The sequence below is a fragment of the Mauremys reevesii genome, linkage group 6 (assembly GCF_016161935.1).
Source record: "Mauremys reevesii isolate NIE-2019 linkage group 6, ASM1616193v1, whole genome shotgun sequence".
Classification (NCBI taxonomy): domain Eukaryota; kingdom Metazoa; phylum Chordata; order Testudines; family Geoemydidae; genus Mauremys; species Mauremys reevesii.
In genome coordinates, this window is record NC_052628.1 from 42,252,129 (window position 1) to 42,279,152 (window position 27,024).

The window sequence follows — 27,024 nt, forward strand, 5'->3', positions numbered from 1 at the left end:
ACTATACATAATGTAGCCGTTAATGACTTGATTAATATCCTATTGCTTCAATGTGTGAATTTACTAGTATATAGAAGCTGTAAGTTTCTAGCAGCCTTGAAAGCAATTCAGGTGGAAAGACTCATTTTTATATCACTACTAAACAAGATTTCTTGCTAATAATAGTATCAGAGGGGTAGCCATGTTTGCTGCTTTTACAGATTCAGACTAAGAGTCCTGTGGCACCTTATAGACTAACAGATGTATTGGAGCATGAGCTTTCATGGGTGAAAGCTCATGCTCCAATACATCTGTTAGTCTATAAGGTGCCACAGGACTCTTTGCTGCTCTTGCTAATAATAGAAATTCTTCAATTTTATTACTTGTTCAGTCTTAGATGCATAGGCCAGGAACCATTAAAAGGAGTTAACATTGTGTCATTTCCTTGTATTCTCGTCTGCATCCATCTGTTGTCTCTTGTCTGGTATTAGGCTGTAAACTCTTTGAGACAGGGACTTTTAGGAATTATGGTAATGCAAATAACAGGTCATGATCCAATACATGTGTAAAACAGCACCTGGATTATATCTGTAAGGAAAGACCCAGCTTCAGTTCCTGATTATTTTCCTGTAAATATTAAGTAACTCAGAAGAGAAACTGAGAAGATGGAGGTTAAGCACAGAACTATGCTGCAATACATCCAAAGAACTTTATCTAATGCTGTACCTTATTTCCTCTTAAGTCTTAGAGTATGGGAATTTTAACACCTATTCCCAAAATGAATCCTTTAAGTATTTAAAGAAGAACAGATCTCTCTCAGGATATTACCAGAATATAACTGAAGCATATTTTTAAGAATAAATGCCACACGATGGTGAAAAGTGGTCATTACTTCTACCTGTTTAAACGTGCGAAGTCTGTCCAGTGTTTTCTGTCGCTCCTGACTAACCCAGGAGCTCTTTCTTTCCTCTTCATCTTGCAGCTGATCTTGCTTCTAAGAAAGGACATCAAAAACACATCAGTTACTATGTACAGAACAACCACTCTCAATTCCCTCACCACCAGCAGAATCAATGATGAAAGATTCTACAGTAGTGGGAATGGAGGGCTGGTTATGGAATATATGTATGGACTATATATCTCAAAAGTAACCACAGTTACTATACATGTAACAGGTTCTTCGAGTGATTGTCTGATATATTGTATGTATGTTTGTATGTTCAACTGTTCGTGACTCCCAAGCAGTGACCTGTTAAACAGAAAATGAAGCACAGTTCTACCAAAGACGGCATCATCGCCGCAAGCCTATGAAATGGCATAGTACTGAGTGAATGTGTGGACAGAAGATCACATTGCTACTTCTCAAGTGCCTCAAAACAGTAGTTTCCTGAGAGAGGCCACCGGAGTGAATTGAGCTCTTATTGAATGAGAAATTATTTTATCAGGTGGGGTTTTACCAACCAGCTGATAAAGTCTCATGTGGAGATCCAACTGGAGATTCTTTGTGCAGAGATAGTGTCACCCTTGACTTTCTCGATATGCTACAACCAATATAGGAGACTTTCTGAAGTCTTTAGTTCTGTCAAAATAGATGTGCATAGAGTACTTTCTAATTAATGTAACCTCTGTTACCCTTTATCAGAATGTGGCTTTTGAAAAAAGTCAATGACTTGGTTTAAATAAAACTCTGAAGCCACTTTAGATAGAAACTTGGGGCGTGATTTTATGGAAACCTTGTTCTTGTGGGAAATTGTATATGGCAGACCTGCCATCAGTGCTACTCCCCTATCCAAAGTTCTTGTCACCAGGAAAGTTGCCTAAATGCAAGATGGAAAAGAGCATGTGACCCAGGGTTTGAAGCATGAGCACACAAGCCCTAACAGAACTAGTTTTAAATCCCAAACTGTAACAGGGTCTTTTACTGGAGGAAAAACTTTTGTTAAGTCTTTCATAAATCTCTTTACCACTGGGTGAGAGAACACTGAGGATCCAAGTACAGGGGGATGAGATGGCTGCTAAGGGTATTTGCAGAGAGCTTAATCAAAGCCCTAATTTGTTAAGGTGTAATAAGTAGTCATGAATAGTAAGAATCTGAGATTTTGATGGTGACAGATGTTGTAGCGCCGATTTGGAAAATCTCTTCGATTTTACTCGGTATGTAGACCTGGTAGAATACTTTCTTTATGGCATTTGTAAATTAACACTACAGCATAAGTTTCATCCAGAAACTGACTGGCAGCCAACTCATATCATAAAGCATAAAACTCCATCTAGTAAGTGCGTAGCCACATTTTGCACTAGCTTCAGCTTCCAAGTGGTATCAGTGTAAACAGCCCATGCTCCTTGTTTATATTTATAAAACATAGTGGTTGTGTTGTCCATTGTTACTTGAATAGTAAGGCCTTTTATTTCTTGAAGAAAAACCTCAGAGGTTTGTAGATGGCCATTAACTCCTGTAAGTTTATGTGGAGGGACTCGTCCCAAGCGGACCAAACTCACTCAACTGTTAATCTGCCAATGTGGGCTCCCCAGTCCAGCGCACAACTGGAGGACCTTGGTTGGGATGTATACTAACACATGCAGGTGATGTTTGCTTAGTCAGTATACTGATCCCAATCAGCCCTGCACATTTCTCAGATGGGAGACAAAAATGCATGATGCCATGAGGCCTAGCCACCTGACGCACATTCTGACAGAGGTCAGTCGGTAGGCTTGGGAAGCAGGGTGGGGGGGATGGGGGAGATTATATAACTGGACCATTGTTTAGAACATTTCTGGAGCTAACTATGGTGGAGTCTAATAGAATTCCGGTGAATTCTATTCTCTGAGAGAAGATCAATACAGACTTTTTTTTGTTTATTAATAGGCCCAGATGACAGAATAATTGAAGGATATGTTGACTGTTTTCCTCCACTTTTTGTGATGTCTCCCAAATTTACCCAGTGATCCAAGTACGGGAATACCTGGATACCCATTTTTCTGAGGTAGGCTGCTATGACAGTTAGGCACTTTGTGAATACCCTGGGAGCTGCTGACAGTCCAAATGGTAGAAACCTGTATTGTCAGTAATGGTTTCCTACCATCAGATGGACTGTGATGTGTATGCAGAAATTCTCGCATAATCACTGACTCTAGTAGCTAAGGATTTATGGAAAAAAACAGCAAGTAGTGAGAAACTTGTGATAAAATCATGTGAGATGGCAATACTGTTAAGCTCTTTAAAGCTTACTGTAGTTTTCAAGAGACACAAGGAAAACTGATTTCAGTATGTCAGGATATGATGAATAAAACAGTAAATTAATTTACTTGACATACCAGAATCCTTTTCTTTATAGTAAAAGCTGAACTAAACTATCAATTTTCACTGTCAGAGTGAAATTTAATATTTTTGCAATTTCTTGAAAGATTATATAAATTCATATGTGATACTTCAGATGCAGCCCTTTCATGATGCTAATTATGAAACATGATCTCAGGACAAGTTTATCATACATGTAAAATATGTCCACTTTTACCACTTCAATCAAAGTTTGACAGCGAAGAGACTATTTGGATTGTGGTGCATCTCTGTCCCAAGTATTGTTACTAAATATAAATATTTAAATATAAACAAGTGTTCAAGACCCACAAGGAATTCTGAAAAATCACCCCATCTAACAGGAACTGTGTGAGAAATATGGCAATTTAAACAGCTAATACGGCCTCTGTGATGGGGGGGAGAAACAATGCCATGAAGTATATAGCTGAGAGATTCTGGGACTACATATTGCTTTATTTAATACTAGGTAAAAAGTGACTTTTTGGAAAGTCCCTATAATTTCATCCCTAACATCTGTTGCTGAGACAGTATGAGATAGTTACCCAGGATTCTCAATGTCCAGTTACACATTGCTATGGAGGATGGTAACTGTGGACATGCCAATGCGACTGAAATATAAGTTTGACAAAGTCTTTAAGCAAGTGGATTCACCTACCCACATTAGGTTCAGTTGTTTGGCATGGCTGTAATTAACATGGTGGAAAGCTATTGCTCAGATAGCACCACTCCCTGCCAACTCTAGATGGGTTTCTGAATGACAAGGATCAGGAATGGATACAGTGTTATAAACAGCCTTTGACTAACTGCATTTGGTGCCCAACTTAAATACAGCCTCAAACCCTAATGTAGCTACATAGTACAAGACAAGCTTCACTAGCTGTTTAAATATGAAAGAAATCTTTCCTATGCTTTTCCAAGTTATATTATTTCACTGCTTTTTGCAAAACAACCTTTCAGCAGTTAATGGCAGCGATACTACTTCATATTCATAGACCACCACAATTTGCCAGTCTTGCCTAACTGGAAGAAAAATACCTGTTTCTTTGCAATTGTTTCTTGCAATTTACTTAAGATACTAAACCAGAGAGACCTCAATATTGATGGAAAATGATATAAAAAAATGTATAATTTAATGATAGGTCATTACAAACTTGTTTGCATCTTTACTGACTAATAAGACATAGCTACAAGTAGGTTATAGCCACAATACATGAAAATAACAATACATAACTAAACTTAATATGTCACAAAATGTTCAGTCTAATCAAAGAAATTCCATGAGGTTTCTGTTTGACTCCCAACGACAAGCAAATGCCAGGAAGATAACAACTCCTTAACCCATGTTTATTACCCCTAAGAGTTTATACTATGAAAAACCTCTGCTACTCTTTAAAACGCCAGGAAAAACATTTGTAGTTGGAAATATTTTAAACCTTTTTTATTTCTTAAATGTTTGTGAGAAGCATACTTGCAATACGTTAACCAAATGCTAAGCTCCTAATATCACTCCTACATAAATGGTAAAATACTTTATGTACCAAGATGGACCTTGCTAACTAATTACTAATGTAAGAAGCTATTCAAGTATAGGCTATTTATATTCATGGGGGAAAATAATTAATTAATGGCAGTACTCAAGGAATTCTCACACCCAACTCAGGAAGACAAGGATCATCATCTTTCTAAAAACTGTCACATAGAATCAACAACTTCTTTAATAACTGTTTAAGCCAAAGACTTTGCTTTGAGAACAACAACAACAAAAAAACAAAAAAAACTTTTCTATAAAAACAGGACGACTTTCTGGAAACAATTTCATTTCCTGTTGAACTCCAATACCTTTATACATTAACAAACTACATATTCATAAGATGAAGAGGCCTCTAAGGACAACCCATGGAAGTAATCAAACAGTGAAGGGATGACAGCAACCAACTTTGAATCTAAATAAATCTGAAAGAGGTTTGTTTTCCTATAATTTTATGAAAATAAGAAGGGTATAAAACACACCCGCTGCTACCCTGCTCAAACACAGTACTCAATATAGTTCATCCTGTCCATCTCTACAAGTAAGCTATCACGGACAGCTACGAAAGAGAAGACTCAAAAAAGAAACAACCCCATGAAAACCTCACCAAAATTTCAGCATGGTTTGGTGAGAGAACATTAACTAAAACATTAAAACTCTTTTAATGGTTTTATTGGGATGTAAAAATGCTGCTGTACCTTAAAATATTAACAGTTTTTCCTGTTAATCACAAGATGGTTAAACCATGTATTCTCAGAGAGGAGACAGAGGCTAAACAGAAGAATAGCGGGGATTTAAGATTGTTGATATTTGTAACTGGTCTGTTTCAAGACAGCTCCTTACATGACTTCTTCTAAATAGCTAATTTACTTATTTTTGTTGATTTTTTAGGATTTAACTAAGATTGTTTACTATGGCCATCTATAAAACTGACTGTTTTTTATTAATAACTGGACGAGTCCCACCTGCCCTTAAACAAATTGTTTTGCTCATACATAAACAGTTTAAGTATCTAATAAGATACTAAGAGTGAACTTACTGTAATTTGGAGAAACAGTAAAATTTTGTCTTAATTTAAGAGAAAAATGCTCCCCAGAGGGGGTTTACTCTCAAGGGTGTAATTTCTTTTAAAAACTCTCCACGCAGACACATACAGAAGAAATCCTAACAGAAGTAACCAGTTTATCATTTATGTTCTGTCATGTGTGTTGTTTTGTTTAATGTTTTCTTTTCCTTTCTTTATAACCATGGTTAATAATTATGATTATTTTGGTTGGACACAATCGTGGTATCCCCTAAGATATGTAAAAGAACCCCTCTGACTAAAATAATGGAGTCACACCCCAGAATTGGCAATAAGAAAAAAAATTAAGAGCTGACTTACCATTTCTTATTTCTCTAAACTAAATATTTTTATAATTTTTAAAATAAACTTACTTGACATCCAACAATTTAGATGAACCCTCTTTTTACCACACAACACATTTCAGGGTTCTAACTATATAGCAAAATATTTCTTTAAAGATATCACTATAAAAAACAAGTCCAAAGATCTATAGTAAAAGAGAATAAATAACCCCCAATACTGTGTGGGAGTCATTAGTTTAACAGCATCAGTTTTACTTTCAAAAATAAGATAAGATATCTTATCATGAACTTCTACTTACTCATCTTTATCCAAAGTTTCCAGGTTATATGCCAACTGTTCAAAATAGTAATCCATCTGAAAACACTGCTCTAATTAATGCATGGCGAGGGATATAAAACATGAATCAAAGGCTAATTTCAATAACCGAGCACAAACTCACTAGCTGCACAGTATGATGCATTCTGTATTTTTCTTCACTCTGATGGCGCTGCTGGAACTTTTCATTATGCTTTGCGATACAGATCTCCTGTAGAGACAAAATATTACCAATAAAGTATACATTCCAAATATCAACTTATAAAAGCATACTGTAATATTTTACAAACAGCACTAAGCATTAAAAAAGTAAAATTGTTTAAGCAGTCATCATATAGTAATCTAATTTAACTTTTGAATAAAGACACAAAACCTAAACAACTGTGTTAACACTGTTCTTGACTACCACCAGAGCATATATATGTAGCAGCTACTAGCCAAGTCTAACACCATTACAGATGTAGCACAACTCACTGATTTTTCAAAAAGTTGAGAGTGCACAGGTACTCGTGCAACTCCATTTTAATTGACGTGAGCAATGACTGCTAACATTCAAGCAAAATTAGATAATTATGTATTCAGCTAGACAACTGGCAACTCACAAGTGCAAATTCCTAATTTCCATGTGCAATTGGTGACTGCACACACAAACATGGATGCTATTGTATCTACATTTCTGCACCTGCACCTTATTTTCCAAGAGTCATTTCTGACATGTCTAATTTAAAGAACTGATGAAAAATGGCTCTTTAGCCATTACACTTACTGTTTTACATTACACACATACAGTTACCTCACATTAATTACAGGAAGTTCTCACAATATTGTAAACTTGACCAAACTTCAGTTGGATTATGCTCCACATGGAGAATTGATTGCAAGCATGCCCATCCCTAAGGGGGAAGAGGCACTGAGTATGTTCATCCATTACAGACAAGGCACCATCATAGGCATCATCAAAGATAGTTGATTTGACCTCAGCCATCAATCAACAGACACCTACAGTGGTGTTAGGAAGATTCAATTAAGTCAAGAAAACAAAGAAATCAAAATGTCTAATGGAGACCAAAAAATACGGCAGAAGCCTAACACCAACTCTCAAAATTCAAGAAAGGAAAATCGTTTACAATAGAAATAAAAAAGGGAAAATGCTACATTCTTCTCAAAGAGGACCAGTGGGAATAGTGATGGGCTAAGAGGTAGGCAGAGTTTGTGTCCAGCCTCAACCAGCAATGTTATCTGAAAAATTTCAAAGAGCAGACAGCTACATGGAAATGCATGCAGGCAATACTCGAAGAATGTAGGTTTATAATGGAATACCCTTCTCAACTATTGGTAAATACTAACACTTTAAATTGTTTATCATTTTATTGGTCACAATATGCCTGATGAATAGGACTGGAAACTTGAATCCTCTATTTATCCATAAAATAAAGGCACTAGGCAGCAAACGTTTCCTATAAACCAAACTTTGGAGACTACAACAATAAATTTAGAATGTGATAAATGACTTTCAGAAGCTGAGACTTTAATGTTAGATCTCTGTTTTGTTCTCTCTCAAACCTATTAGCTTGGTTAAAAGATTATTGTAACTTTTTGGGCAAGGTACTGCATTTCTAAACTAATATATTTTAAGTTGTGACTAGTACGGTGAGGAGAAAAGAGAAATCAGAGAAAGAAAATGACAAAGGTTACTATACTTACAGATAATTCCTCAGACAAATGTACCAAAAAAGCCGTTTCACTTAAGAGTTGACAATCAAAACAATTTGAAACAACAAAAATGAATGATGTTTCTAATGAGTCAGGCAAGTAAACAATTAGCACAAAACCTATAGTGAGCTCACTTTCTAGTGATCAAGAAATGACCCATTCTAATATTTTAGGTCTCTATTTCTTTTATATCTAAATAAAAACTCTGATTTGGAACTATTAAAATAAGACCTTTTAAATTTGAGATGCTCATTAGAATGTTGCTCTGATGTTACTTGAGCAGGACTGAATTTACAAATTATACACTTCCATTTACCCCAATTTTAAAAGTTATTAAACTTAAATAAAGCCCTGAAGAGAGAGAGAGAAAGTAATTCAAGGTCTTAGATAAAAGACACAAACATGAAAAGATGACTAAATGTTCAACTTTTATTTTTAGTACTGTTGCCCTTTCTTTGGTTGTAAGAAATGCTGATTATATGCTAATTAAAATAGGAGTGCTTAAAGTTAAGATGAAAAAATAAAGGATGGTATCAATGTAAGAAATCAAAGTCTTTGTTCTGATGCTCTTTAATTTAGAAATTAGATATTCAGAAGATCATGCAGACTTAGCTAAAGATCCATGCTATTTGCATTTTACGGCTTTGTTTCAGAAAGCATATGGGAATAGCTCCAAAGAGCAGGCTTTTTTTATGGATTCTATAGTAACAGGTTCTCTCTCTTTAAATCACTGGGCTAATTTCTACAGTGATATCAACTTGTGCTTCTATTTCTTAAAAAAAACAAAAAAAACAGAAAACCCTCAAGTTTACAATCTATCTTCACTTTTTCTAACAAAAATCTGGTCAACCCTTTCAGCCTTTGTCACTTAATAAAACTACTTGATTAATACTAGCAAAAATGAACACACATGTTGATTTCCTAAACTTCCATTGTACTTTGTATTCATATTTAAATGCAATGCATTAAAAAAATTGTCTTGCATGGGTTTGTACTCCATAGCACCGTTGTTATAGGCAGCGATGGCCACACTACCTATAGTTATGTTTGCCTAACACTTCCATTAAAAGATCCAGTTTTCAGTTGCTTGTAACTTTGCCAAATTTTAACAGTGAGTGTAATTAACCAATTTACCAAGAGTTGTGGTAAATTCTACATCACTGGAAATTTTAAAATCAAGATTGGATTTTTTTGAAGACATGCTCTAGCTCAAAATAAATTATTCTGCGTAAGTTTTATTGCCTGTGTTATACAGGAGGTCAGAGTAGATGATCACAATGGTCCCTTCTGTCTTTGGAATCTATTAATTTAACCATTCAGGTTGAAATTTTCAATGTCAGGTGTCTGCCTAACGTTCTGGGAAAATGTCAGCAAAAATAGTTCAGCCATCATCAAGAATGAGGTTAGGGAAAAGCATGCGTCACTGGCAAAACAATGACTCTTACAACTGTTTAATTTAAAACATCTAGAGCAGCATTTCTCAAATGCAGCCACCATGGCTTTTTGTGCGGTCACAGCCTCCTGGGTGGTGATTGCGGGGACAAACCAGTGTTAACAAACATATAGATATCACTTTTCATAGAAACAGACTTACTAGCTAGCAAGTCTTAATAAAAAGCAACCAAAAAAGCAAAAGAAACAACAAAAACAAAAAACACAAGAACATGCAAAGTACATTATTTGTTTCTATTCTGTTTAGGTCCAGTAAAGAATAGAGACAACTGAACATTATTTTTATTATTATTTTTATTATTATTGAGCCTACAGAAACCTACAGAAATAAATTACAATTTGGACATGTATGTGTGCATATTTATTTATTTTTCTTAAAGTTAATTAAGTATTTTAGGAAAAATTGTCAGAGTGGCCTCCAGCAAGAATTGGTGGCCACACTCCAAGACCACCAAAAAATGTCTTGAGAGCACTCACACATTGGAGCTGGGACTTCATATTTGACCGGGAGGGATGGGGGGGGGGGGGGAAATCGCCCTGGGAACACAGAAATCTTTGCCTGTTGTCATGAAAATCCACCCAAAATTCAGCCAAGTTATAAGCCTCTGAACATCACCTTTTGTAGGTGCTCAGTAGAGGTTAAGGGGCATTTACAAAACTTTTAAAATATTTCACCTCCACTAAGCATGCTCCTCCCCCTAGAGCTCTGTGTCAGCCATACTGAGCAAGGCCTTTCCTGTAATTGTTCTTCCCAACTGCCAGGGTCCCCTGGACACTAGAACGGAGTATGGCGGCCGTGTCTTCTTTGGAATCCAGGCAGTATGGAGGAGAAGGAAACATCCTGAGGAAGAAGAGGGAAAGAGGTTGGGAGAGAGGGGAGAACCCCTGGGGCTTAATTTGCAGAAGTGTTAAGCACTGACCTGCAATTGAGGTCAATGGGCACTGTGCTTCAAGCATATAAAATGCTATCTGATGCCAAATACTCTGAAAAAGTCAAGTCCTAGAGTCTCAAACTGAGCACTCAAAATTAGTGGACAACGGTCAATTTTGTCTTTATTCTCTGTGCCTCAGTTCCCCAGCTTTAAAATCACATGACCTCACAGATGTGTGAAGAAAAAATGACCACTGTTCATGAAGCACTCCAAATACTAAAGTGATGAGTGTGATGAGAAAAAAGTCCATGAGAAATTAAAAATTTGGCATTCGATGCAAGGTTTGGATAGTGTGCAGTAAATAATGCATGAAGCCATAATAAGGATAAAAAGTAATATTGAATAACTATCATTCAGTGAGAACCATCCATCCCATGTACTGAATTAAGCATCCTTAATTCTGGCATTTCCAAACTGAGTTCTTGACTTTGCAACTTTAATGTTCTTTTAAACAGTTTTTAAAAAAAATACATATATAATCTAATCTATCAGGATTGAGGGCCATTTGTTAAGATGATATTACTTCCCAGGAGAGTTTGCAATCTTTGATCCAGCTTGTGATATTCTTACAGAATAGCACCTTACTCCACAAAATCTCACTTACTTCATCAGGACTCACTGGGGAGGTGAGGCACTACCTTAGTGGAAATGTATGGTTTCCTCTTGCACTACTGGCTTTTCACTGATTGTGTGGAAATCCAAGCAGGCCCATGATGGGGGATAGGAAATCATTACTCATGGTGCCTAAGACAGCTTCATTGGCCAACTGTTTTCCCAGCCTGCCTATGATAAGGAATAAGTTCCCAGAGCAAGGAATATTTCAGGATCTTTACAGCTGTTCACTTGTTCCAAGATGTGCTCCCAGCAGGGCCGGCTCTAGGCACCGGCTCAGCAAGCAGGTGCTTGGGGCAGCCAAGGGGAAGGGGTGGCAAGTCGGGCTCTTCGGCGGTAATTCGGCAGCGGGTCCCTCGGTCCCTCTCGGAGGGAAGGGCCTGCCACCAAATTGACGCCAAAGAAGAAAGCAGCGTGGTGGAGCTGCCGCTGATCACAATTGCGGCTTTTTTTTTTCCCGCCGCTTGGGGCGGCAAAAACCCTGAAGCCAGCCCTGGCTCCCAGAAGGTCTTTTTCACACTTTCAGCCTCTCTCTTCCTAATGGCCTTCCCTCTTGATTTTTCTCTTACAAATCCAACTCCCTAATTCAATGGCTGTTTGTTTCAGACAATAAAAAAGAGGTTACTCTGTGCAGTAACTGCAGTTCTTCAAGAGGTTGTGTCCCTATGGGTGTGCCACTTCAGGTGCTCATGTGCCTCTTGAGCCTTTGGAGATTTTCACTTAGTGTCTACTCGGCCCGCAAAAGCGCCTAATACCACCTCGTGCCAGATACAGAGACTATATATGGGCATGCAGGCACAGCACCCTCAGTTCCTTTCCCACCCAAACATCCCCTAAGGAATAATCCAAAGCAGAGGGCAAGGATGCTGGGTAGTGGAGCACCCATAGTGACATCTCAAAAAACTATGGTTCACTGTACAAAGTGAGTAACCTCTTTTTCTTGTCTGAGTAGCATCCTTATGGGTGCTCCACTTCAGGTGATTTCCGAGCAGTATCACCAGATGGAGGAGGGGGCTTCAGAATAGAGTCCAGAACTGAAGAGAGTACTGCAGAACCAAGTGCCACAGCAGATCTGACAACATGAATCAGGGCACAATGTTTAAAAAACATACGTATTGAAGCCCACGTAGAAGCCCTACATATTTTAGATACTGGTACATTCTTCAGTAATGCCACAGATGTTGCCTGTGATCTGGCTGAACATGTTTTCACACACACACCCTTTTTGGGAGAAGAGAACGCCCACAGCATCATAACAAGTGATAATACATCCAGGTATCCATCTTGATAATCTGAGTAGAGATCGAGAACCCCATGAATCTATCTGCAAAGGAAATGAAGAGCCTACATGACTTCCTAAATTACTTGGTCCTATCTAAATAGAAGGATAATATCCTGCTAACACCCAGGATATGTAAATAGGATTCCTGTAGTGAACTATGTGGTTTCAGGAAAAATACTTGTATATGAATGGATTACAATGGAACTTCAATAGAATCTTAGGTAAGAATTTAGGGTGTGGCTGTAAGGAGAATGTGCCCTTAAAGAACACCATAAAGAGGGGGTGGGAGAAATCTGCCATCATGGCTCCAATCTCTCTGACCCTAAGGGGCGATGTGATAGCTGCTAAGGCGGCCATCTTCACAGATAAATGCAACAGAGAACAGGTTACTAGTGTTCGAATGGAGGTCTCATAAGGTAACCGAGTACCAGGTTGAGGTCCCAGGTCAGGGTAGGTGCCTAATCTGTGGACATTTCTAACCTGTCTCCAAACCCTTAGTAAACCTTCTGGGTGAACAAATATGGAGAATCCTTCTACCAGAGACTGAAAGGCTGATATTGCAGCCAAATAGACCTTAACTGAACTCATAACTCTGATTTCTTTAGATCCAATAGATCATCTAAGATGACAAAGTGACACTGATGCAGGCAGGAGGCAGCAATGACACCATCAGTGGAAGAATCTCTTCCATTTCTGCAGGTAAGTAATGCAGGTTGATCTCTTCCTGGAAGTACAAGAGGTGTTACTGAGTAGTAGAGAGCAGGAGGATTCTAGGTCCGTGAACCATCGAGGAGTCATGCTTTGAGGTGGAGAACCAGTAGGCTGGGATGAAGCACAACCCACAACTTGTAACAGGAGATGAGAAACAGTTGGGAGCTTGAATGATGGTTGGACATCTAGGTGAAGCAGGTAAGCATACCAAGCTTGTTTCAGTCATGTCAGCACTATAAGGATAACTCTCTCTGTCCCTGTTCATCATCCTTAGTATCAGTGGTGTTGGAGGAAATGCATAGAACAGACCCTTCTTCCAAAAAAAGGCATCTCCCAAGGAGTGGTGGCCCAGACACCTGCTTGAGCAGAAAAGTGGACACCACCTGTTCTTGGAGGAGGTATTGAGATCCATCTCTGGCAGTCCTTATTTTAGGAATATGCTGTGGAGAACTTGAGTGTTCCATATGTAATCCTGTGAAAAGTGTCTGTTGAGGATATCAACTGTGGCATTCTGAATATGTGGGGAGGCAGAGTGCTAAAATTTGGATCTGATGAGCTACACACCAATTCCATAGTTTCATGACAAGATTATGAATCTAAGAGATGGTAAGCTCTGGCCATCAACAAATCCAAATATGTCCCCACAAACTGTATCTTCCATACAGGGGTTAATGGGGACTTTTTTACATTCAGCTGCAGACCCAACTCCTGGAACAGGCAAGGACGGTCTGGGAGGAAGATAGCACCACTTCATAGGAGCGGCTCTTGAATAGCCAGTCATCGAAGTATAGGACATTTCTTGTCAGATATAAACAGCTGCTACTGCCAGGACTTTTGACAACACCACTGGGGCTGAGGAAAGACCAAAGGGAAGCGCTCAGGAGTAGAAATGATCCTGACCTATAGTGAACTGTAGGTATTTCCTGTGTGATGGGTATAGCATTATATGGAAATAGGCATCTTGTAGGTTGAGAGCCAAAAACCAATCCCTTTTCTCCAGTGAGGGAATTACAGCTGCCAGAGTCACCATCCTGAACTTTTGAGACTTTCTGAACTTGTTTTAGAAGTCTTGGATCTAAGATTGGTCTCCACTCTCCGTCCTCCTTTGGCAGAAGGAAATACTTCAAGTAAAACCCCTTGCCATCCTAAGTTCCCTCTAAGCTGCGCAGCTGCTCAGAAGGCTATCAAGTGCAATGCACTTCAGGTGCCCCGCCCTCTACGTCATGCTGCTCCTGCCTTCTGACTTGGCGCTGCTCCCAGGAGCCTCTCCTGCTTGCTATGCAGAGCGGGGGGGGAGGGGGGGGAGGGGAGAGGGTGCGCTGATGTTAGGGTGTCCCCCTCCCCCCACATCCCCTCTCCACAGAGCGGGGAGAACGTGACAGGGCTCAGGAGTGGGACAGCGGGAGATAGTTGGTGGCTGCAGCTGTGGCTGCTTTGAGTGCTGATCTGCTTAAAAGGGCAACATACTTAAAGCGGCAACGCGTCTCTGTCTCACACACAGCGTACGTCTCCATCTTTCACGTTCACCTCCCAACACATACGTGTATTATTATTATTATTATTTCTTGAAACTTCCTGCAATACACACACATTCTCTGTAATTTTATTCTTTCAATGTGCTGTTTGAGTTTTTTGACTGGTCTCTATGCATTTCATAATTTTTATTTCTCTCGTACGATTAAATTTAGTTCTTTGAGTAGTGAGTTCTAAAATGCCTAAACCGTCCTGGCTGAAGTAATTATCTGTATGGTAACTTTTTTTAAATGTATATTATATCGATGTTTTTTGTTTCTACTGGTGGCGCACATCCGCACATTACCTCAATAATTTGGTGCCCATAACAAAACTCATTCTGCACATGGATGGGAAAAATTAGAGGGAACATTGTTCCTTGTGAGGCGGAGGAACCAGCTATCTTGCTCCTAATCGAAGGAGAGTTCACTTCTTGTCTCAATAAAAACTCAGAGAGGGGTCCCTGAATGATAGGGAAGGGGGATGGAGTGGAGAGAGTGATGTAAAATGGATGGTATAACTCGATGTTATGACCTTTATGACCCACTTGTCTGTAGTGATCCACCTCCAAGCATGTTGGAAATAGGCAACGTGATCTCCAAAATGGGGAAGGTGGGCTCATGGGCGCAGCTGTAAATCCAGAGGTGCAGGAGGATTTGAACCATCAATCAATCCATTAAAACTGTTGCTTCAAGATGGCTGGGTCATCATGGAGAGCGGTCATGCAGCCCTCTTTCTCTGAAATCTATGTCTCTTTCTAGCGGGGGGTTTGGTGGATCTATGGAACCCTGAACACTGAATGGGATGTGATCTCTGGGCAGTTTATCTACTAAACTTTTTCTTATTTGTAGGTGTATGTATACCCAGGGATCATAAAACAGTCCTAGAGTCCTTTAGCATGCACAAGGAGTCACCCATGGTTTCCAAGAACAGTTTACAACCAAAGGCAAGATCCTCCACAGCGGTCTGTACTTCCCTCAGATGCCCTGCTCATAACCACAGCTGTGGAGATGGACCTGGCAGTAGTGTCTGCAGCACACCAACATGCTTGACAGGCAGTTCTGACCACCAAGTGGCCCTCAGATGATGGACTGGAATTGCTCCCTATGTTCTTGTGGCAGAAATTCAATAAAAACTGTGAATCTGTTATGTGTAAAATTATATTTGGCCATGACCACCTGACAATTCGTGATCCTGAAATGCAGGATTGCTGACAAAGAGGCCTTTCATCCAAAGAGATCCTGCCTTTTCTGGTCCTTATTATATGGGGTAGACCTAGAGAAGCGCTCCCTACTCCACTTATTTACCACATCCACCGTCTGGGAGTTAGGTGGTGGGTGGGAGAACAAGAAGTCAGAAACCATAGGGGAAACATAATACTTCTTATCCACCTATTTCCACATGGGTGGAACAGTGGCAAATGTCTGCCACCAGTCTTACCCAGATCTACAAGTGCCTCAGTGATGGGTAACGCCACTCTGGAGGGGTTACTGACTACAAGATATCCAACAGTTTGTGCTGTGAATCACTGACCTCTTCAAGAGGAATTTGAAAAGTGTCAGCTACCTTCTTTATGAGGTCTTGAATTGTCGAAAATCATCAGCCATGGATGGTGGCAGAGGCATAACCAGGTGTTTGAGGGGTGACCCCCTTATCCACCCTAGCTTCCTGAACCTCAAACATCTGCTATAGGAGGGCTGGCTGGGGAGGAGAGGGCTGTACAATTCTGGCCTTCCTATGAAGAGTACCAGTGGTCTGGAAAATTGTTGATAGGCTGCCCAGAGATCCAAGTATGGACACTGGGGGTGAGAGGGCATATGGAAGTGGGAGTGGCATGAGGGGCCACCTTGATAATGACCCCAATCTCCCCTACATCTTTCAGAGAATGGGTTGCTGAAGGGATATGTTGGAGAGGCCTGAACAAAAATAGAGGAGACCAACTGAAAGTCTCTTCTCCTCCTCCATCTGATCCAAAGAGAGAACACACCCATCAAAAGTGATGGAGAAACCTGCAGTACTGGAGGACAGTAGTCTGTAGATCAGGGTCTCAGTACCAAGAGATGATCAGTACCCATGAGTAGTGGGGACTCTGGTTGTTATTGAGAGGTCCTCAGTATATCTTAATTCCTGTGCTATCAAGTAGGGCATTGGTATCAACATAGTAGCCAAAGCCAATGGTGGGTGGCACCACTGCTTGCTTGGTGCCAAGAATGCTGCATGCATGGGTACCAATGGCTTGGCTGAACACACAGGTACCAACAGCTGGGTGAACTCGAGATCACCAGCCCCGAGTGTCTATGCTTGCCCTCCTTGCTGGTAGAGGGTACCAAGGCCCTATTGGAGATCTCTCTCTCCTTTGTGCTCTGGGACTTTATGGCCCCACCAGTACTGAAGGAGAAGCCCTTCAATTCAATGGCATGGGGTCGAGTTGAAAAGTCGAGGTTTCAGAGACCGTAGACCTGGACCTGGACCTGGACCTTTTCAGAGCTGTCTCCTTAAGGTGAAAGTCTGCACTCCTCTTTTTGGAAGTCTTCCCTTTCTTAGCGGAAGCCTGTGCTGAGATAGAAGGGATGCTGGAACATGTATGGGGGTGGGGGGGGATGGTAGGGGGGTGTCCTGACCTGACTCAGAAGCTGGCCATCATTAGCAGTCTGAGTTTAATCTTCTTGTTTTTCCTTGCCCTGGACTTGAGGGCCAGGCAGAAGTTGCAGTTCTGGGAGACATGGGACACCCACAAGCAACGGACACACTTAGAATGGCCATCGCTCACCTGTATGGCCTCTTAGCAGAGAGGCAACATTTGAAACCTGGAGAACCAGGCATGCCGTGCCAGGAAAAAAAAAATCTCCCTGAGGGGAAAGAGGAGTAAAACAATTACAAATATACTAACAATTAACTATAAAAACTAATATTAGAAAAAAAACCAAAGCACACTCAAGGCAGACACACTATGGCTCCGTCTCAGGCCAAGATGGTTTAGAAGGAACAGAAGGCAGTTTGCCCATGCCTGCCTAATATGGCCTTTTTGACAAGTTTCAGAGTAGCAGCCATGTTAGTCTGTATCCACAAAAAGAACAGGAGTAAATTGTGGCACCTTAGAGACTAACAGATTTATTTGCATGAAGAGGCACAGGGCGCATATATGGGCCAAACAGACACTGCTAACTGAAAATCTCCAGTTAAGGGCTCGAGAGGCAAATGCGCACCTGATGTGGAGCAGCCATATAGACACTAATAGAAGAAAAGGCAGTTGGTCATGTCTGTTCCACATGTCTGTGCACCGGTGCCAGAAGTTTTTCCCCTAGGAGTATCCATAGGGGAGCACCCTAGCAAGCCTGGAGTGGCGCCTCCATTGTGCGGTATAAGGGGCGCTGCACACTTCCCCCACTCTCAGTTCCTTCTTGCCAGACAACTCCGACAGAGGGGGAGAAGGGTGGGATGTGGAATAAACATGAGCAACACATCTCGAAGAACACTAGTTACGGAAAAGGCAGCTCTTTTCTTCTTCGAGTGATTGATGATGTGTAACCCACAATACGTGATTCCAAGCTATATCTGTTGGAGATGGGAAGGAGTTCACAAACTGTCGGGACAGAGAACAGCCCTGCTGAACCCGGTGTCCTCCCTGGTCTGAAAGACAATCGTATAATGCGAAGTGAACGTGTGAACTGAAGACCACATGGCAGCCCTACAAATGTCCTGAATGGGGACATGGGCCAAAAAGGCAGCCAACGAGGCCTGCGCCCTAGTCAGGTGCGCCTTCACAATTAGCGGCGGAGGGATTTCCGCCAGATCATAACAGGTACGGATGCACAAGGTGATCCAGTTGGAGAGCCACTGAGTGGAGATCGGCCGACCTTTCATGCACTCAGCCAAGGCAATGAACAGTTGCGAGGACTTTCTGAATGGCTCAGTCCACTCCAAGTAAAAAGCCAGAGCCCGTCGCACATCCAGCATGTGGAGGCAGCTCTCCTCACTGGACACATGGGGCTTGGGGCAGAGGACCAGCAGAAAAATGTCCTGATCCATGTGATAGGCAGAGACCACCTTTGGGAGGAAAGAAGGGTGTGCGTGGAGCTGGACCGTATCTTTATGAAACACCCTGTACGGGGGCTCGGAGGTCAGGGCCCTGAGTTACAAGACCCACCTAGCCGATGTGATTGCAACTAGGAAGGCCACCTTCCACAAAAGGTGTGACCAGGAGCACGTGGCTAGCAGCTCAAACAGGGGCCCCGTGAGACGGGACAACACCAGGTTTAGGTCCCACTGCGGGATTGGGGGCCTAACTTATGGGAAGAGACGATCCAACCCCTTAAGGAATCGGCCAGTCATAGCATGGGAGAATACCGTGTGGCTCTGCACTGGAGTATGGAAAGCTGATATGGCCACCAAGTGCACCTTGACTGATGAGGGTGCCAGGCCTTGAGCTCTAAGGTGAAGGAAGTAGTCCAGAATAAGATGGATTGGGGCGGCCCCCGGGAGAAACGCCCCACTCATCTGCCCATCTGGAAAATTGAGACCACTTTGCCAAGTAGGCTCAGCATAGGGAGGGCTGCCTGCTTTCTAGGAGGACGTGCACGTCCTTTCCTCCCTACCTAACCAGTGAGCAGCTACGCCGTGAGGTGGACTGCCGCTAGGTTGGGGTGGAGGAGGCAGCCCTGGTCCTGGGAGAGGCCTGTGAGGGTCCCATACCAATGCTGCCTGGGCCAGGCCGGGGCAATCAGAAGGACCCGGGCCTTGTCTGTCTTTATCTTTTCCAGGACCTTGAAGATAGTAGAAACATGGGAAAGGCATAGAGAAACTGGCTTGACCAGGACAGGAGGAAGTCATCGGAGACAGCACCCAGTCCCAGCCTCCCCGTTGGAGCAGAACTGGGGGGAGTCCTCAAACTTGGGCAGGGAGCCTCACAGATTGAACTCATACCGGCCCAGGAGAGCCTGGTGGTTCGCCACCCGTAACTGGAAGCTCAAGGATGAATAAATTTTTCTTCCAAATGAGTCCAGCCACCTTGAATCTTTATTTTTCAAATTAGGGGCTAGTTGGCCCTGCTGTTCCCTGTGGTTGACTGACTCAACCACCAGGGAGTTAGGAGCAGGATGGGTGTATAAGTATTCATGCCTCTTGGTGGGTTCAAAATACTTGCGTTCCACTCTCTTAGAGACTGAGGCCAGTGAGGCTGGGGTTTGCCACAGGGGATTTGAAAATTTTTGCCACCCCTTCATGAAGAGGCAAGACTATCCTGCCTGGTGGCACTGGCGGAGTCGGCTGTTTGGCCTGGCCCATCGATGGACGACTACGAAGGGAGGCCGAGCTGACATACGACCTGCCGCTATCCCTGGACTGGGAGGAGTAGCGGCGTCGGGAGCGATGCCGACCACAGGACCACGATTCCGACGTGGAGGACCTGTACTGTCGGTAACAGCTGCTCGGCGATCTGCTCCAGTGGGCAGACCTGTGACGGCGAGATGCCAGCAATCGACGCCTGGGGCTGCAGAGGCGGTGCCATGGCGGGGTCCTGGAGCGGGATGACAAATAGGAACGACATTGACGTTCGTGCTGTGACCGACTGCGATAGCCCCTTCAAGATGAGGACCTTTGGCGTCGTCTGCCTCGGTCCCATCGCTGTTCGCTCCTCGAGGCGGAGCAGTGCCGAGAGTCTCAGTCAGACAGAACCCAACCAGACAGCCTGGTGAGTGTCAAGGGAGATCCACGTGGACTTTGCCCTGGACGAACGCTGGGTGGCGAACGGCGTCGGGAACGTTCCCTCGACCGAGACTGGTACTGAGCTGGGGGCAACTGCGGAGATCCCAGCAGTGGCTTGCCTCTGGAGTGCAAGGCTGACATCGGCGGTGCTCCTGGTACCGGCATGGACGTAACATCCCAGGCTGCCTGCAGGGCCTCCAATGTGGAGGATATCCAGGGAAGCCAGCTCTGAATGGGCCAGGCTACTCTGCTCGACTTGAGTCAGAAGCCTAGAGGCCAGTGGGGATCGAGGACTGCCCAACATGGGTCTAGCCTCTGTCCCGGGTTTACTCTGATGCCGCACCGAAGAAGGCCTCTTCCTAGCCTTCTTGGCATGCCCTGTGGATGGGGAGCAGTGCCAACTAGTCGATACTGCCGCAGGGTCACCGCGTAACGACACCACGGTGCCCGGTGCCGACTCAGAGCAGCGCACTGGAGCCGGGGTCAGCACCGACTCCATCAGAATAGTCCAGAACCTGATGTCCCTTTCTCTCTTGGTACGAGGCTTAAATGACTTGCAAATCTTGCAGCGATCACTGAGATGGGTTCCCCACAAATAGCTTAAACAATCTGTGTGCAGATCACTCACCGGCATAGATCGCCTACAAGTGTCGCACGACTTAAAATCTGGGGCACGGGGCATGCCCCAGCACTCTAGCTAAGCTAAGCTAAACAACTAACTAACTACAGGTACCATACACTGAACGAGCAAGCAGTTTTGGAGAAAAGCTACAGCAAAGCTGGAGCAGAGCAGTTCCGAAGCACCTTCACTGGCGGAAAGAAAGAACTGAGGGTGGGGAGAGCGTGCAGCGCCCCTTATACCGCACCATGGTGGCACCATTCCAGGGATCACTAGGGGAGAAACTTCCGGCACCGGTGCACGTGGCGAGCACGAACACCTATTGTGGAATACTCATGAGCAATCACTCGAAGAATAACTAATCCTATACTACTGTGCAGACACCAGGTGGTAGAAGTGGGGTAACAATACAGCTACAACATTTGCAAGCAGAATCCAGAGCTGGCTGTTGAAGAACAATGGAAAATAAACAACTACTTTTACATTATATTACCTATTAAGAACTAGTTCATGAAGAACCACCTCACCTGGACTGAGGGAAGGGAGAACTAATAGCACTGGAAAAATGACTGACTAAGGTGAAAAAAGACCATCGGTGAAACAAATTTAAGTTTTACAAAGATAAGATGGTGTACAGTCAATTTAGATATGAGGCTTTTATCAAGCTATATGTTGTAGTTACTTTTTCCCTACTCTAAGCAATTCTGCCTCAGTGGCATCTTAAAAGTGTCTCAAAACACATGCTTCATGTACTGTGTAGGGGCTTCACTATTAATGAAAGATAAGGTGTTTCCTTATTGATTTTAAATTGTAATCGTTTCTTACTTTATAAGGTTTGTTACAGTGGTGCTATGATTTGACAATATTTTCACAGAATCATAGATTATTAGGGTTGGAAGGGACCTCAGGAGATCATCTAGTCCAACCCCCTGCTCAAAGCAGGACCAATCCCCAAATCCCTAAATGGCCCCCTCAAGGATTGAACTCACAACTCTGGGTTTAGCAGGCCAATGCTCAAACCACTGAGCTATCCCTCCAACAGGAAAAAGAACATGAAGTACAAGTTTTGAGAAAGATCTTACACTATTACGGAATGTCAGGTACAATGTGTATTATCAATTGTACCTTACACTTCATTTTGTTTCTGTATTTTTGACGTCAGAACTTTATGAATAAAAGGGATTTATAATACATCACTATATTTTAACTTTTCTGAGAGAGGGTTTTCAGTTTCTTGGACAATTAGATTAGCTATATCTCCTGCAAAAAGAAACACAAGCAGGAGCTAGTGAGGGAGATGCAATCCTAGTCTTCTCCTATTCAGGATTTTAGCCCGAAAGAGGCAGCAGGCTACAGAGAACCCTAATACCTAAAAATCTATACTACAGCAAGAGATATTAGATTACTCTAATCTACAGCAGAACCATGTGGCATATGCCATCTAACATACAACTTGTTTTCTGTAGTTTGACTGCATAGGTTCTAAGGCAGGGGTGGGCAAACTATGGCCTGAGGGCTGGATCCGGCCCGTCAGGGCTTTGGATCCGGCCCACGGAATTGCAACCTCTGTGGTGCCGCAGGCCCCACACTGCTCCCAGAAGCAACCTCGGCCCCTGGAGGAGAGGGGGCAGAGGCCTGCGTGTGCTGCCCTTGTCTGTAGGCACCATCCCCCACAACTCCCATTGGCAGGGAACGGGGAACCGCGGCCAATGGGAGCTTCGGGGGAGGTACCCACAGGCGAGTGAAGCGCACGGAGCCCTCTGCTCCCCCTCCCCCATGGGCTGCAGGGATGTGGTGCTGGGCACTTCCAGGAGAGGAGCGGGGCCAGGGCAGGCAGTCAGAGAGCCTGCCCTGGCCCCAGTGCATGCTGCTGCTACCCAGGAGCCGCTCCAGGTAAGACAGTGGTGACTGAAAACCAGACAGTACCAAAAAAGTATAAAGTTAGCTGGTATAAAGATAACTGCTTGGTGACTGTATTAACTTTAAGGGAACTTTAATTGCTTTAAGGGAACTACAAACAAGTCATTCAGAGAAATGAATGAATGTGCGTTTACCAAAATTTAATATATGACTTGAAAATGTAATCCATATTTGCAACAATTCTGCGTACAAATCACAACCGTTAATCTTTCAAGACAGATTAATATTAAATCCATACCGTAACTTAAATCTCTTCACATACTGATTACAAATTAAAGTTCCATGAAAAACTGTTGCTTCTCTACTCAAGTCTTTTGATTTTTTTTAATTGGGGAAAAAAACCTAATTTTTCTTTAAAAGTCTATTTAATCTAATCTGGGAACCCAAACCCTGAAATGCCCTAATCGTAACATTGCATGGGGTCAGTACAGGGCAGAGTTAGTTATTTCAGTGCTCTAAATTGTGAAGTTTCACACTTCTAACAGGACTGAAACCAAGCTGCCCAAAGGAAAGATGGTGGCCCCTATGCTGTTACAAAGCAGAGAGGATGACTGAGCAGCAGATGAATGAAGACAGTGGCCATCTTTGCTAAGGGCAGCCTGTGGTCTCCACCCCACTGGGAATGATCAGAGATGGAAGCCATTTTGAGAAGGGCATCTTAACTGTGGGGAGACTATGTTCCACTGAATTGGGAATAACAGCTATTTTGAAAGAGGACAATTCTTGGTGGAATTCTCTGTAGAAGAACATTAGCCTCTACTAAAGGAGAAACTTTCAGTTGTGAAGAACAGAAGCAGCCACCAAAATAAACAAACTAATGAATAAATATCTTTAACGCTAACAAAAACGTCTTCAAAAACAAGGTTTCAGGACATTTTGATTATATTGGAAGTCTGAAGAGTCTGTTTTTCCATTATTAAGATTACTAGAGACCAAAAAAAAGTATTAAAGGACCAATTTTTAACAGACTGATTTATAAATTATCTAAAATTAATTATGTGCTCAAAGTGTTGTAATTGTGGGGTACAGAACGAGGTTGAACTGTTGCAAAACTCCTCAGCCTTCACTGTGGAACTAAAACGGATAGCTCCATAATTTTAAGGAGCATCAAAAACTTGGTATCTTATATCCCTTATCCCAGAACACTTATATGCAGCTACTGTTCCTGAAGAGATGCAGTTTACTGGGTGTTGAGTCTCCCTGTGTGGACTCCCCTCCAAGTTTGGATGTCTCTGTGGTTTTACTAAAAAGGGGACGTCTCTGTTAGAGAAGAACTGTACAATTTAATATTACCTTTTTATTTCTGAGGTAAGCTTTCTTGGCTGAAATGCGTCCACGCCTTGCTTCCAGCTGGCGGATTTTCTGTTGCAACTTCTGCAGCTCCTCTCTTTGTAAGTGTATAGATGTTGCCATATCTTCTTTTTCAAGCATGGCTTCCATACTTTCATAAGTATCGTAATATACCACTTCATCTCTCTTCTCTGTTTATAAAATGTCAGCAATAAAAGAAGTCAAATCAGTGTATATGACTGAGATAAAACACTAAGTTGGTGGATTCTGTTTTTTTGTTTAACATTGAACCCTGCATTAGACAACACGCAGGAAGAGCTGGTCTTGACAAAAACAACAGTTGAGAGCCAACATGTTAAAGGGGCACAACCTCCTAAGGCTCTACAGCAGGGGTCGGCAACCTACGGCATGCGTGCCAATGGTGGCAGACGAGCCGATTTTGCCTGGCACGCAGCTGCCAGCCGGGGTCCCGGCCACCGGCCCCGCTCAGCTGAGTGAACGGAATCCCAGGCCGGCAGGAGGCTGAGTGGGGCTGGCGGCCGGGACCTGACCGGTGGCAGGCACGCCCCCCCAGCTTCCCCCTCACTGTGCTCGGGTTCTGCGGCTCCCGGGAGTGTGAGCTACCAGGGTACGGGGCCCTGCTCCGGGAGGGGCGGCAGTGGTGGCTCATACTCCCGGGAGCCGCAGAGCCCGAGCACGGCGAGCGAGGAGCCAGGGGGAGCACGGTGAGGGAGGAGCCAGGGGGAGCACGAGGACCGACGGCCGCATGCATCTGCTGCAGGAGCCCCCCGGGGGGGGACCAGGCCACAGCCCGGGCAGGCACACCCCCCGGTTCCCCCCTCACCACGCTCGGGCTCTGCGGCTCCCGGAAGTGTGAGCCGCCGGCACCGCTGCCCCTCCCACAGCTGGTGCCTGCATACATCCACTACAGCCTGCAGGAGCCCCCGGGGGGCACCGATCTGCAGCCTGGGCAGGGGGGCGTGGCTGCACCGTGCCGGCTCCTCCATGGCTGGGGCTTGCTGCTGCTGCAAGCGGAACACTGGCTCTCCCGGTGCCTCCGGAAGGTGGCTCCTCCCTGCCGAGCTGCTGCAACGGCCCAAGCCCAGCAAAGCCAGTGAGTGGACTTGGGGCGGGAGCAACTGGGGTGGGGTGGGTTGGGCTCGCGAGGGGGGGGCTGTGCACCCTCCAGGGGAGTTCAGGGGTGGGGAGGGGAACCTGGTCTGGGGAGCAACCCCTGGGGTCTATAAAGGCTTATTGGGATTTACCCTCAATGAACCGATGTGCCGGGAGGAGGGGAGGGGAGGGAGCAAGGTGGAAGTTTCGCCTAGGGCACAAAATATCCTTGCCCTGGCCCTGCCCCAGGGGGTGCATGCACCCCAGGTTAAGAACCACTGCACTAAACTGATAAGATCTGCATTTTAATTTAATTTTAGATGAAGCTTCTTAAACATTTTAAAAAACATGTTTACTTTACATACAACAATAGTTTATAGACTTATAGAGAGAGAGACCTTCTAAAAATGTTAAAATGTATTACCGGCACTTGAAACCTTAAATTAGAGTGAATAAATGAAGACTCGGCACACCACTTCTGAAAGGTTGCCAACCCCTGCTCTACAGTTTAGCTAAAACATAAAAAGCTACATCAATTATGTACCTCCTGTACCTTATTGGGTCAGACACCATTCTAAGAAAGAATAAATGTAAGCATGGATTTGGGAAGGAAACATAACCCCATGTCACCCCAGCACTACACCCCTGATAGTGTTTGAACTTAACTAACGTGAGGGGAGAGTTTATGCTGCATAGTCATCCCATGTGATCTCCACTGTAAAGTTCAAGCTATATAGCCACTTCCTAGGGTGTCTGTTGTGTGACTCTTCTTCAGACCTCTCATATATATATATATATACACACACACACACACATACACACACACACACCATGAAAGAGAAATTAGACAACATGATGATCCCAAGATTTCACCCATCAGAAGGTTTCTGGGCGCCTAGTCACAGCTTCTGCTCACTGGAGGCAGGGTGAGTACCTCTGCTAGGCTTACCTTGAAGACACCACACTTAAGAGGACAATGACATTATCAAAAGTCTTCTTATATCTCCTGCAGTCAGCCACCTCAGGAAAGCTGCTACTCTGGTTGCATACAACTCTAACTTCCTCCTATCCAGCTGTAGGATTCTTCTGGGGCAAGGGCTTCCCCCTCCTCCCTTCTATGAGGCTACCCATCTTAAAAGCAGCAGCCATTTACTGTGTTATCTGCATGAAGCATCTTCTGCCTCCTGGTGCTGACTATATCTCCTCGCTAACAAACAGCAACTCGGAAGAAGAAAGTGATTCTAGCAAGTAAGGACAGAACTTCATAACTCTAAAATTAAAACAATGTACAAAAAAACCCATTCTAGTCATTGAACCTAGCACTCACTTAGAAAAAAAATTCAATAAAAAAAAAAGTCAGCTATACATGTCACTGGACCACTTTATGAAAAATCAGCCTGCAAAATTTCATGTTTGAATCATCTAAAACTGTATTTTCTTAAGCAGCTATCAAAGAGAGAATCTGTGTGCAGTTTTCATTCTAAAATGAGGCAGAGTTGTAAAACAGGATTTTACAAATGAACTGACAGACTCGATTACTGGCTGGATAAAAATCAATGATTTAAAAATAAATAAATAAATAAATAAATAAATGGTTGGTTTGTTTTTTGTTAAAATGCTTTTTGAGGGGAAAAAAACCTATCTAAAGATAGTTT

The 27,024-nt window shown here is 43.2% G+C and overlaps 1 protein-coding gene and 1 long non-coding RNA gene across 11 annotated transcripts in view; one reads left to right on the plus strand and one right to left on the minus strand.

The window, feature by feature from the left end:
* The window catches only part of LOC120408212, a 42,936-nt gene extending 27,065 nt beyond the window's left edge, over positions 1-15,871 (plus strand). For 7 of the 9 annotated variants that reach the window (XR_005600513.1, XR_005600518.1, XR_005600512.1 and 4 more), the window contains exons 8-11: positions 13,107-13,200; positions 13,487-13,610; positions 13,906-14,124; positions 15,576-15,871. This is a non-coding gene — a long non-coding RNA (uncharacterized LOC120408212). Of the gene's footprint in view, positions 1-2,845; positions 2,964-13,106; positions 13,201-13,486; positions 13,819-13,905; positions 14,125-15,575 lie in introns of all 9 variants that reach the window. The other 2 variants (XR_005600520.1, XR_005600519.1) reach the window with 2 other exon arrangements.
* Positions 1-27,024, minus strand: part of JMY (junction mediating and regulatory protein, p53 cofactor) — a 134,973-nt gene that overhangs the window by 27,170 nt on the left and 80,779 nt on the right. For both annotated transcript variants that reach the window (XR_005600510.1, XM_039544878.1), the window contains exons 6-8: positions 24,260-24,447; positions 6,635-6,721; positions 878-973 (exon numbers count right to left, since the gene is read on the minus strand). Coding sequence is in view for 1 of the 2 variants with exons in the window: in XM_039544878.1 (XP_039400812.1) it covers positions 878-973; positions 6,635-6,721; positions 24,260-24,447 (371 nt within the window). In the remaining variant the exon portion in view is untranslated. The remainder of the gene's footprint in view (positions 1-877; positions 974-6,634; positions 6,722-24,259; positions 24,448-27,024) is intronic.